This window comes from Pundamilia nyererei, unplaced genomic scaffold (genome assembly GCF_000239375.1).
Source record: "Pundamilia nyererei isolate P.nyererei 1_Seehausen unplaced genomic scaffold, PunNye1.0 scaffold00129, whole genome shotgun sequence".
NCBI lineage: Eukaryota > Metazoa > Chordata > Actinopteri > Cichliformes > Cichlidae > Pundamilia > Pundamilia nyererei.
Genome location: NW_005187530.1, coordinates 212532 through 226350, shown reverse-complemented (window position 1 = coordinate 226350; position 13819 = coordinate 212532). Strand labels below are relative to the sequence as shown.

Genomic DNA, 13819 nt, shown 5'->3' with positions numbered 1-13819 from the left:
TCTGAGGTTTAGGAAACACGTGCTGAAAAGCCACCGAGCCACACGGATCACAGCAGGTCAGGACTAAGACAGGGCCTGTGGCTTGGCTTGGGATCTTCCTGTGTATATCTGTGATCATAGAGCTACCACCTCATGCCAGACACTCTCATTACTGAATCGTAACATGACAAATGTCAGTGTGGTTGACGGCTCTGACTGGATGATTTCTGAGCAAGTCTCCTTCCTCCATAAAGCTCTGAAGGCTGCATTTAAGCTGTGAATTCAGCTGCGTCCAAGCTTTTATCTGTTCATTTTCTAGCTGACATTTTATGACACTCAAGGCTGTTTCAGTATACATCATCCGTGGGGAAAGGCGGGTTCATGCCATTTGCACAACTCAAGCCTCCTCAGTGATCTCGGTGAGTCGACTGGTATTTTGTTTTTTTATGACATAAACATTTTGTCCAGTCCACAATAATTCATCACCAACCTTAAAACACTGTTCCTCTGTGGAGATAGTGAGTCTTACTCTGAACACCACAAATGCTGCGCAGTCACAGAAACCATAAATTTGCCCTGAATCTTGGATATTTCCTCCTGGCATTAAATAATATGAGCACATGGAAAACTCATACAGTCCATACAAACACCCAAGAAGCACAACTGATTTAAAAGCAAGCATTTTTTTTTTTGTTTTAGTCTTTTAACAGGGAGGTCAGGGGTCAGGAACAACTCCTGGGCTGCTGTCCAGGAGCTTAGAGAGGGTCTTGCCCGAGGATCTTAAATTTGAACGTAGAGTAGTAACCACAGTGAGATGCTTGCTCCTAGCATATGTATTTAGGGGATATAAATACCTGCGGCATCAGTAAACAGGAGCAGGTCTCCTTCCCAGACCACTTAATAACAGCTTCCCATCTGAAATTTGTTATGTCAGTGAAATTGTATCCTTTAGCGACGGATGTCAACAGAGAGGTTTGTTCCAGGCGGGTGGGATGGGGAAAGCCGTTGGGTTTTGCAACAGTTGGCAGAGTACACTGTCTCCTCTATGCACAAATGCTTCAGAAAGCAGAACGTGGGGGAGATAGTCAAAAAGACAAAACATGAGGACGGAGAAGGAGCATCAAGACAGAATTTATAAGAGGGTGGGAGATAAAGATTTAAACTTTGAAAGGAGAGAGCAGTAACACATAAAAGAATATAAGCCAAACGAGCATATCCTTCCCTTTTACTAAGTTTAATGACAAATCACTGTAAATATAGGCAGGCTTGTGTAAAATGTAACAGTGAACATAATGAACCCTTAAATAAGTGAAAGCCTTTTCAGAATGTTCGTATCACTTAACCGAGAGGAACAGACGCACATAATTTCATTCTTCTTCTTTTTTCTTCTTTTTTTTTTAGCGCGCCCATGTACTCATGAGGAGTTTATCAGAAGTTTCAGATTTTTTAGGCCAGGAGATGCTCATCATCCCCTCACATCCAGGAATATTCAGCGAGCATGTGGAGAAGCAGGTCAGCCATAGAAATAAAGTAGACAGAGACACAGACAGAGATGGAGAAAGAGGGGAAAATCTGAGGTGGAAGAAAGTAGCATGTAATCTTGGTGATTTTCCCTGGCTTCCATCGCCCCTGTTCTTTACACACACACACACACACACACACACACACACGCAAACAGATGGACACTATGAGCTCTTTTCACAGCTAAAGCTGTTATAACCAAGACACTGAAAGTCAAAGAAAGAAAAACACAACCAAAGTGAAAGATCACATTTTCTTCCTGCCCCAGCAGCGACCACTTGCAGAGAGCAGTGGGTGAATGGGTTTCTTTCATTGGAGGAGATGATCGTAACCGCTGAACTGTGAGTGTCCTGCTATTGACATATGACCCATGGAGGTTTTACACCTCAACTGGCCCCCCAATTCTCAGATTGTACTCAGCTGAGCCCAAAGCAACATGGTAACGTAAAGAAAAATCCTTTGATTACTTATTTCCAAAAGCGTAAGAAAACCCTTTACTGTGGATTTTAGTGAAACATTTTATTAGGCTTTGTGGTATTGAAAGATTATATAACAAAAGACAATTACTACTGTAAAGACACAGAAATTAAGTTCTTTATCGTCCCTCTGGATTCTTTGCTAGCTTTGTGTTAGCACAATGGTGTCTGTGCAGGTGCTTGCAACAAGCCAAAGTTGCGTTAGCAGTATAATGCAGTTGTTTCTGTCATAGATACAGTTTGTATTTTACCTTTTCGGGCATTAAAAATAATGCCCATATTGCCAGTCCTAAAAGGTTGCAAACCAATCCAACATTTTCCTCCTACTGCAAATGACTTGAAATCAGCTGATTTTAGAGTGCAAGAAGAAAAAAAAGAAAGTTCCTTTATGTCTTTTGTGCATTATATTGCTGCGTTACTGAAAAACGTAAAGTTTTCAGTAACGCTTGGAAAACATTAACCCCAACACTGGTTGTCAGCCGTGCAAATTCTTCATTTCACTTCGAAGAAATTCGAGATTCAAGATTCTTTCAAGATTCAAAGAAAAGAAAATTCTGCCTACAGTTACACTTTGGGCTCTGAAAACGTAATCTGCTCGTTAGTGATGGTGAAGAGAGAAAGTTTCAATGAAGCGTTACTATAGAAATGTATTAGTGAGACTTTTTAATAATTTACCCTTCATACAGTGTGTAACTAATGACTTCATTAATTATTTATAGGTCATTTACTAATGTCTTGTAGGTTATAAGCTATTAATCTTTAACTTTTGGGGTGTGCGGAAGAAAAAAAACTCTGTGGTAAATTGGCATTGGTAAATTTTTTATTAACCACTATTAAAGCCATTATCTACAATACTTTACAAAGAGTCTCCTGCTAGAGAGCGATGCTATTATTTTTCAGCCCTAAAAACTGCAAACATACTTTTCTGATAGACCCCACAGTTCCTACTACTAGAGGACAAACTAATTCTTTCTGCTCATGTAGTAAATCAGCCATGACGAATCTGCGGGGAGCTGGACTTGGAAAGCTCTGTGTCTAAGCTCTATGTGAATGAAAACATCACGTACACTTTAATTAGATCAGTTAGATTTACTGTAGGATGGAGTAGCAGCGCAGGCTCTCGTTTCTTTTAAGTTATTCAAGTGGAAGGTTCTCTCACCACCAACTGTTGAGTTTGTAAGATATTAAACACCGCGAACAGAAGCAGGTGAAGATGTGCGTCTGTGATTTACAGGTGGCCAACAATGTCTCCGTTTCACCCACTGTCTGCGAAAGTGTAACTGTCTTCACCTTCAGCTCTGAGACAGTCTGGGTTTCTTGACAGCTATACAGTCTCCAGATGGATGTACGCTTGTCTATGAAAATCAAAGTGAGGTCAAGGGTGTTGGAAAGGAGATAAGAGAATATTTGGCCACGATTGGCTCTCTCTACCTTCCAGCTAATAAATCCACGATGTGCCCCAAGGAGGGCCTCGCCCTCTGTGTCCTCTTGAGTATAGGCTTTAAAGCTACAGGGGCAATAGTTGGGGTGAACAGACAGGGTGTTAATCAGATAACTCTCAGCTTCAGTAGAGATCACTAGAGCGCCACGGGGATGCTGAAAGAGAGAGGCCATGTTCCCGTGAGCAGCAGAAGCTTTTTAAGATTTAGTTAGCTTAGTATACTTTTCAGTGCCTTATCTCTCTACGCAAACCTGCCATCCAGCTCAGCAAGATCCTAGATAAGTGCAAATGTTGTTTTCATCAGAGCGTTCAAGCCAAAACAAACAATAAGACGCTGGGGTTGACAACAAATGTCCAACTTTAGCATGCCAAAAGCTAATGCGTTTTCATGGATGTCTAAAGAGACGGGTTAACTTAAGACCATGACTTGCTGCTACACCAAAACCAGCCATCCATCTATGATGAATAGCAAACAATAAAGCTCGCAGTGAGGTAAGCCTTTTTGGACACAGAGAATATAATTTATATATAAACAGAAGAAAACAAGTCTGAAATCCCACATTTCAGCTGACAGGCAACAGGTGATTTAAAGAAGCCCACTACAAATGCAGTTGTAAATTGTATTATATGCAGGTGCACTGCCAAATTCTCACCCAAACGACTGCAGCCTACTTGAAGTATGATTGTTTCAATATGCTCATATTTTTAGACTCCGTTCCATAATTCAAAAAAAAAAAGAAAGAAAGCGGTGAAATCCCGAGCCGTCTGCGGCGGGAGCATACGTTTCTAATTCCAAATCAATCACGGCGAGTTTATCAGATGGCCGAGTTATTTTACCATAAACCCATTGGTAATGAGCCATGCAAAGGGTTTTAATCTGTCTCCTTTCATATCTCAGCTGCTGAGATGTGCGAGTTTTGCTCGGTTTGGTGCTATTTTTTTCAGGCTTTGGTGTTTGCTTTATGCATTCATGCTCTGCTAGTTGCGTGAAACGGAGCTTTTGATTTCACATGATCTGTACACACAGAAGCTCTTTAGCGTGTTGCTTTTATGTTTGCTTTTGTTTGATAAACACTTTGATTGCTGTGTTTTGTTGTGGTATTCTTCCACGGTAACTTTTTTTTAAAAGGCAATTTAACGCAATCAAGCGGACCCGTGCAATCAAAATAACAGAAAGCACTTTTTGTGCTAAACATTCGAGCATCTGCGCCGCACTCGGCGACATCACCTGTCAATCGACTAGTGCGGCTCGTACTGCAGCATCCTTTTTTATCATTCTTAAAAAGTGTAAAATGCTCGTGAACCATAACGCCGGACAAAGACTGTTATTCCTCGTGACGCACTCGTAACGCCTCACACGCCAAATTCAGAGAAGTCAGTGATGAGGGCACCAGAGAGTAGCTCCAACCATGTAAACACCTCCCCCTCATCCTCCCCAGAGAGCGACCTCAAGCGAGTACACCCAGGGCCTCCTGGGCCTGGGAGGAAATGAGAGGAGGAGGAGGGAAGTGAAAGGCTCACAAAGAGAGAGACAGAGTGAGGTGAGATAGGGAGCGGCAGAGCACACCAAGCAAGATCAAAGACAAAGGTTCTGCGCCGCGGCGGCCAAAATAAGCATATCAGTGGTGGGGCTTTCAGTAAAAGTTGTTGTCTTTAGGGTTCTAATTTGGTATGCTGCTGTTTCATTGTTCTCCAGCCTCTCTAGTAAATTTTGGATACTTTTCGGTGACTGTGGGCTGAGGCAGGCAACCCTGAACTCTTCCGATTCGTCTGACTACAGAGAGCCATAAAGCATGCGCTCTGAAGGGAGAGGCGCATCGGAGACTCAGGTGGAGATTAGAGCCCAGCTCCACTTTGTCTCTCCACATGAGGCGCAGAGAGTATGTCATCATTATTTCTCAAGGCTGCTCCAGCTCTCTCATCCAACTGAGCCAGGAGTCCTTGTCTAAAAACAGCAGCAGACATATTGATTGGAAATCTGTTCAGCGACATCAGAGCACTTACTGTTTACACTCTATACTTTATTTCTTTTTTTTTTTTGTGGCACTAAAAACAATAAAAAAAAATAGAAAGCTAATTTACTCCTTCTAATTCAATCTCATCAGTAGTGATTCAGTAGGTTCATTCAGGGATGGGACAATGTGGAAGTGGGTGCACATGAAGCCAGGGGGTAAACTGAAACAAACAAAAAACAGCACAAGATTGAATACTTTTGTATTGAAATTATTTAAGCATACAACACACTATGACAAAATTGGTAAATCTGTCTATTTAAATGTATTGTAGTCTCAGAAAAACATGCACCGCAGAGACCTGATCCCTAAACAACAGAGTAGCTTTTCTCTAAATGGGAACACACTGACAACGTAATAAGATAATAGTGCTTTTTAACAGCAAAAGAATTGACACAGACCTTTTGCACTATTTTTACATCATCAAGGCTCCTCGTGTCTGCAGGCAGCACTCACTCGCAGACTGAGAGGTGAACTGTTGGTCAGAAATGCCTGTCTATAGCTTGCTTACTCTTAATCCACTCTTTGGCAGCTGAATAGCGCAGCAATCTTGTTGGGGGGAGGGGGAGAAAATTAAATCAAACTAAAAATAGTAAAGTGGGAGAGACAGAAATAAGACTTTTAGGGTTAGGCATGTGTCACCTACCATTACGCTCCTCATCTATTATTTCTCTCATGATTATCTCTAGCCATGACTCCACGTCCAAAATCAATGAAGTGAATTTCGTGGGATCGCTGTTCACCTCAGCAGTGTGAGGAGATCACCACACATCGGTGCTCTGCAGCTGTTGCAGGGCAGCTGTAAAAAAACCTCAGTTCTCAGGGTAAACTCGGCTCTGTCTTAAACACCCCCCCCACCCCCACCCCTTTTTATTCTTCTCTCCAACTCCTCTGTCAGCTGAGGAGTCTGAGCGATTCCACATGGGAAAGCCTGGGGCTTCACAGATCAGCCTAACTGTGGGGATGAAATATACTGTCTGTACATATCATCACATCATTAGGCCCAAAGGGATCCCTGCAATGGATTAGAAGCTGTCTACCTGCAAGGCTCAGATGAATTTATGAAGCACTTTATCACGATGAAGCATGAGCGGAACGCTTTGTCTCTTTCCATTTGTGTTTATCTGTGGGAATAAGGATCGCGTCTCCCTCGGTTTCGCTCGCTCTCTTTCACTTACTCCATGCTGAATTCTCTGTCTGTGTCATTTTATGCGCGTGTGCGTTCCGACCTTTCACCCCCCCCCCCCTCCCTATTTTTGACACTGCTGGTGATTAGCACAAGATAAGTGACGCTGTGTCAGAGCCTCTCCGTCCAGCCGCTCGAGCTGTGTGTGGGAGGCAGCAAATTGTCCATTAAGTGTTTCTGCTGAGGCCGAGAGAAGATTTGATATAGTGGGGAAACAAAAGTAATATGTACCAGGAAATTCAATTGTCTCTCTCCGGCAAGTTTGAGCTTTAGTTCGGCTTCCCCACCAAATCAATTTCACATGAAAGTACGAGGTCAGATGAGGTTTAACTGTGAGTCCTCCTCGCAGCTAGTCTCCTTTTACTCACTCCGAGGTAGTGTACAGATTGGGTGGCGATTCGATTTTTGTGTGTTTACATGAAAGAACTTGTGTGACTCAGGCAAACTTCCTCACGTGCTGCCGAGAGTCTCGGGGCCACAATAGAAGGAAACTTCCTCTTCTCTCTCACAAAACCCGATGTGGTACTACAGGAGGTACGAGCAAGCACAGGAAACAATCACCTTCGCTACAGTGTGAAGGTCCTTGACCCTAACACAGCTGCAGCTAGCACGTGTCGTGAAAGTAAGGGGAGTTCAGGAAGGTGCCCTCCACTTCTTCAGTATCAAGAGACTTCGAGCGGCAGAGCAGAAGTCACCGCCAGGAACCTGTTGTTGCAACCTTAAGTATGGAGGTCACGTACGGAGGCTGGGGTGAGGTGAAGTCTCTTGCTCTCTCTCGCTGTCAGGTGTTTGCCAGTCAGGCCTGATTTGACTACAGGGGATCGTGTTTCGACAGCAGGAACCTCCAAGAGGCTCTCAGGCCTCGAGGCTCCGCATCTCTCCAGACCACAGGGCATCCTCTGTTCTCTAAGGAAGCCCGGCTGTTATCGAACCCCAGTGCACAGCACTATCCCGTAACAATGCTAACTAAATCCCCAGTGCAGTTCAGGTTCACACTGAACTCTTAGAAAAGCCAAATGAAGTCATATCAGGCGTGCTTGTATTACTGGATAAAAAGAAGCCAATTTGTAAGTAAGTAACAGTGAGGTATAGCAACTATGCTGTCGCTATATCAGTGCTTGTATATACTGTACCCTCCAAATTACATCAGCAGCAGAGTGAATATGATGTTTTTGCTACCTAAGCCATTGGATTGGATTCTTTAAAGATGAAAGTAAAACATAACTACAGACCAGCTTTATTTTTTCTTCATTTATTATGTCTTTATATGTAGATAAAATAGTACATGTAGCCTCTGTTCTGAAAAGTAAAGCAAATCAGTGTGACCTAAACTTGTATTCATTCTAATGACCTTTCTGGTTGCAAAAAGAAGTCCAGCAAACACTCTCCTGATGAGTTTACGTTCTTAATTACAAATTACACAAATTAAGTCTAATTTAATACAATATAATGTTAATTTTGGAAATAATACGCCTAGTTAGAGAACCTTTGTGTGATTTAAGGCGTGGTCAATTTGTTATTTTAAAAGCTGCAAGTACCGACAGCAGTCGTGTTAAATTTGCATACGCCGGTATATTCAGGATGTATACTAGAGCTGCCTCCATTACCGCCTTCTAGCAGGTTGAAAAACATCTTCCACGACAGTTGATACAGACTGGTTATTTTAGCGAGGTCAACGTTTATTCAGCCCGGAGTCACACCCAATGGAGGCAGGGATTTAGCAATTAGCCACTTTCCCTGCCAAGACACACTGGCAGGCCCTCACAAAGGTGAATTGTCCATAGAGCTGTTCACCTTGGCTGGCATCACAGTAAAGTGCAGTCATATTTTTGTGTCACTCTCACACCTGCCTGAAATAGATCTCCCAGCCACCCAGTCTGGAGTATAGGTCCTGACAGGTCCAGGCTGCGGTTTGCCGATTGCGTTGGCAGGGAAGCTTAATAAAGGATGCCACTCTGTTTAACTAAGCCTAGCAGGGCACGTGTTTTTTGTTTCCCTCGTTCTTTTTTTTCAGCAGGGGAATATTTGGAGCTCAGTTTTCCACTGTTTTTGTTTATTCACGAGAGGGTATCCTCCCAGCTTTCCATTATTAACCTGGGCAACTGAAAAAAAGAAAAAAAAAAGTTTCCAGTGCTGTTGAGAGGGAAGCCAGGCCACTTTGCTTTCGTTATTGTAACATTACATGGAATCTTCTTTTTAACAATAGCATATAGCGATCACGAAAGTGGAAAAATAGCCCCCTGGCACTCTTTTTCAAAGGTTACACTTAGATTTACAAGGTTTGCTGAAGAAATCTTATAATCCACACTTGCCAGCCCACGTTGTGCAACAGAAGAATTTTTTAAGCCAAATTTCATTTAGAACTAAATGTTCCTCCGAATGCTTGACAAGCTTCCCCACTGCTGCATATTTGTGGTTATCTAGTCACCTCAAGGACGGTAAGACAGAGTCAAAAATGTATTAAAGGAAAAACAGAGAGATAATTCTTTCTGGTTCATTTTTTCTCAAAAAAAAAAGAAGATACATAAGCTCAGGACAGAAAAGTAAAAATAAAAGTCTTTAGCTAAAACTGGATCATTTCAACTAATTTTGTTTTTTTAAAAGATGCGTGACATGCGAGACCTTTGGTTCTCTCAAAAACATTACCTGTGAGTTTTCTTTAAAAGGTCTTTGTTTCCCAGAACTTGTCACAACTAAATAGTGACATGAGTATTAAGATGCTATAAATAGCATCTTGGTGTTGTCTTGTGGTGCAACAGTTGGCCACATCCTGCTTCTAAAATTCTCACGTTGCTGACAGAGTACATAAATGAAACACATGGGCCAGTGTTTTACCTTTCTTTTCTCTGTCACTATTTCTTCAGAATGGAACATCTTTGTGCTTGCCAATGGAAAGTATTAGTTGATAAAGGGCATCAAAATAACACTGCAGTTAATATGTGGGAGGAAGAGACGTCACGATTTTTTTCTTTTTCTTTTTTTGAACAGTGACTGAAATCAAGAAAAAGAAGTCACCACTTTTAATCTCAGAAATATGAATGATATATTTCTGCTGCTGAACCGTCGGGTTTTCCCACCTCTTCTTAAGAACTAGCTGGCGATGTTTTCTCACCTCTCTGTGATCATTTCGTTGTGCATACATGTGCTTGCACTTCCTTCGTGTCCTGCAATGGTGGATCTAAAAATAACCACAGCATGTAAATGCTTGTTTAGCCCGGAGCGGAACAGGGTTGAAAACAGCCAACACTGTTGGCACAGGTTGAGTTTTTCCAATGGGAGTTCCTCCTGTTCAGGGAGGGGAGTCCCAACCAACTTGTGTGTGTGTGTGTGTGTGTGTGCATGCTTGTTTGTGTGTGTGAAAAGGTGGGCGTTTGCATACATAAAACAAGGACAGCTATTATTGTAGAGCTTGTGTGTCTTTTAAATCAAACATTATTTATGTCTTCAGCCTTCTTTCCTTGGTGGTTCTGCCATTTGTTCTGCATGGATCAGTTCAGCAAAACATTTTTTTATTAGCACCTCAGCCATCAACATCACACTTAACTGAAATCAAGCAGCAGTTAAATGATATAGTACAAAAGGAGCTCCAAATAAGTTTTTCTCAGTTTTGTTTTTATCTGGATCTATGCTGATGCTTCATAATTCACCAAACAGTACGCAGTGATAACAAACGCGGGCCCACTCTGAACTTCAAAGTGGGTGGACTTCCTGTCTCGGCTCCGATGGTGGTTCCAGCAGACTCAGACTGCATCGGCCTGTCTTATCAAGGCGAGCTCTGTGACTATGAGGCTTCTTGTTTTTGTCGAGCAACAGGTCTCAGGGTCCTCGCCATCTTCTCAGTCACTTCCCTCTGTTTTGCCAAAGAACACAGAGAAGATAAAGGCAGGGGACTGATCTCTGTCTGCCCGACTGTGGGAAAAGCGCGGGCACAGGAACTGGTGCAGGAAACACAAGACGATGAGTAAAAACAGGGATATTCGCATGGAGCCGAAATGAGTTGTTAATGACATTGATATGTTTGGACTGTGGCTTCTGATGTCCATGATGTCCTGATGTCAAGTATGCAGTGTAGTGTTGCTGTCTGAGATGTTGTCATGTTTAAAGTTTAAAGAGTTCGCTAATAAGAAAACATTAGAGTAGCTAGGAAGACTTCAGCCAAAAGAGGATTTGCCAACACGTGTAATTCATATTTGACACTATGGCTCTGTCCTTCCATCATAACAGAGCAGGTATCCAAGGCAACAGACAGGTCACAGATTTGGGGCGGAGGGCGTTGCAAAGTGGCTTGCAGCGGGAATTGTATACAGGATGCAGCTGAGTCATGAGGTGATACTGAAATCAGACGTTAGCAGATTATATACCAGGCTAACCTTAAAAAATATGAAAGTATGAACTCCCATATTTTCTGTGAAATGTATGTTTTTTTCTTTATACATTTAGACCTAACCATGGTACTTTGACTTAACATAATAATTTGGAAATGTTTGATATACAAGCACAGAATTGAAATAATAAAGATCTCAAAACCGTATATGGCGTTAGGATCTGTCGAGATTAGGTAATACAACCCGAGTGGGTCACTGTCTTGTAATTGAGCTTTGTAGTAGTTGTTGTTGTTGGGTCTTTTTTCTTTTTTGTGGCAGAAATGAATAAAAACAAAAGTGATCAACTACTGCACTTGGAGACTTCAAAAGCCGCAAAAGCCAATATCCCCTGATCTTCACTCTATAAAATGAGTCATGCCCTAGAAAATAAACCTATTTATTTAGCCTAGGTGATTTCTTCAGGGATTTACCTTCAGAAAGCCCCATCAAAGATATATGAGACATTTAAAAAGATATGTATTAACCATGAAAAGTAAGTATAGCTCTTGAATATCACTTGAAATCTGACTGGAGCATCTGGTCCCCTGAGGTTCTGGGGCTCTGACTCCAACCTTTGTCAGTGTTCAAACAAACAACCCTTCAAGGCCAGTATTTTCATGAAATGTAATAATGCTTTAGCGTGTCATTAAATGGCAGCAGTTAATAAAGATCTCCTCTTTCTCTTTTGTTTCCACAGTTAATGAGATCATCAGGAACGACCTCTCCAGCATCTCGGTGCACACTCACGCATAGACCATTTGAGTCTCCTGCAGAAGCAGCACATACACGTCCAAAAGCAGCATCAACAAACGAGGACAAAAACAGCCAGAGATCCAGATTATAAAGAATAAAAGTTTGACCAGGATCTCCCACCTAACTAACGATGCCACCCGCTCCTCTTCAGTCTCAGACTCTCTGCAGGCTCACATTGACAATCACTGGCAAGCTCCATTTGAATAAACAGGTGAATGTTATATTTACAGAAACGAAAAAAGGGAAGTGATATATCAGGGGCAAAGTATACGATTACACTTGCCTTAATTCGCAGCTGATGTTTAGTGGACCAAACAACTCATAGAGACTGAGTTATTTTCTGTCGTTAACAAATGACAATCTTCATTTCGAGTGTGATCTGTACGTTAATGCATGGACAAGCTAATGGGACAATAAGTGTCAAGCTTCATCACTTTGGTTCATTTGTCTGCACAGTCAGTCCGCATCAACCAACTCGGTGCCTTACAGCAGTGCTATTGACAGCAAGCAGCAGCAGCAGTCAGGCAAATGCAAACGGTTCAGTGTAAAAACCCGACTGAAGTTTTCTATGACATTTTTTTGTATTATTTCAATTATTTGTTTACAGGGAAACAAAAAGGCTGGAACATCTATAGGAAGCATGTCAACTGATTCCAATTTTGTTTTTGCCTGCTTCCTTATTATCTTTGTTCATTTATACGGAATTTTATGTATGATATTCTTTTGTATAAACATGTATTTGAAAATATGTATGCCTTATGCTCATATCATGCAGTTTGTTATCCCCCCGCCCCCTCCCCTGTCTTTCCCTGATATGATTTTGTAGCATTTCTGCTACCCTTCACCTTTACTTTTTCACCTTGGTGCCTATTTCCTCATCATCCTTTCCTGGTCTTCCAGTTTTCCACCCAGATCATGACATAATGATGCAAGGACAATCAGAGAATTTTTTTTAAAGTACATATCCTATCAAAATTCCTGGTTTACAGGAGCTTAATAAGGCAGGTATCAGTTTTATTCTTTCCCAGCTGAGAGATTGTTGAACAAAGGTAAATGTACCTGCTGGATTTAAAGGGGAATACTTTTATAGATTTGTCTGTTACTTGTTGCTCTGCAGGTTTGCATGTAAATAGGCACAGGGATAATCTATACCACGGGCTCAGTTTTCCTCATCATCTAGGTGATTTCACTGAGGAGCTGACAGGACTGTTACTTACAGCTGGCAATAATTGATCTGAGTAGACCAAAGGATTTTATCTTTGGTGAAATTATTGTCAAAGTTTTTTTTTTCTCTGACTGAGACTTTAGCATAGGATGGTTCCATCATACGAAAAAAAAGACATGCACTTTACCGTAAACACAGAGCCGATTTTCTTGCCTCCAGACCAAATATTGTAGACTGATTTCCACTGTAGTGTCATAAACGCGCTTCTGTCAACTCTTCACATAAACGCAGTCTTTTCCATGTCGTCTGTCTTTTGGAGCATGCACACTGTACTGATGTTGGGGATCATTTAGCTGATAGTAGCTTCCAGGATAGCTTTCCTAATACATTTTTCAACATATATTATAATAGCATGACTAAACTCTATCAATAAGGTTTGTATTTTGTGCCTTACTACCTTTCTTGGCTACAAAATTGTTGCAACTCTCTAATGCTTTTCTGTGTAGGCACAAGGTGAAATATATTTCTCTTTAATATTAAATATTTATGAAAAAAAATGAAATGTGTTTTAAGTGCATTTAATGTGTTCTCAAAAATGACCTAATAAATGGCATATTGGTGACCATAAGTAACAAATGTCCCAGTGTTATATTTGTAAGTGAGTAAGTTGATTGTTGAAAAAAAAAAGTTAACAAATATTTGATAATAAAGTAAAAAAAAAAGAAAAGCATTGTGTTGAGTAGTAGCTTCCCTATTTCCTTTAACCTGTTTGAATTGAATAAAAAAGTAATTAAAACATTCAAAAATTATTTTCTTTTAAAAATTTGTCTCTAAATTTTGTAAGATTAGCAAAGCACCAGCCCGGCAATTAAATCACTGGACGTCCGTGAGAGGAAAAACTGTGCATTCTAACACTGATTTT

At 41.3% G+C, this 13819-nt stretch overlaps 1 protein-coding gene across 2 annotated transcripts in view; it reads left to right on the top strand.

Moving 5' to 3' along the window:
* Positions 1-13606, top strand: part of LOC102200040 (nuclear factor of activated T cells 1) — a 61007-nt gene extending 47401 nt beyond the window's left edge. For both annotated transcript variants that reach the window (XM_005743224.2, XM_005743225.1), the window contains one exon: positions 11677-13606. In XM_005743224.2, the coding sequence (XP_005743281.1) occupies positions 11677-11732 (56 nt within the window). In that variant the 3' untranslated portion in view covers positions 11733-13606. The remainder of the gene's footprint in view (positions 1-11676) is intronic.
* Positions 13607-13819: the final 213 nt, after the last annotated feature.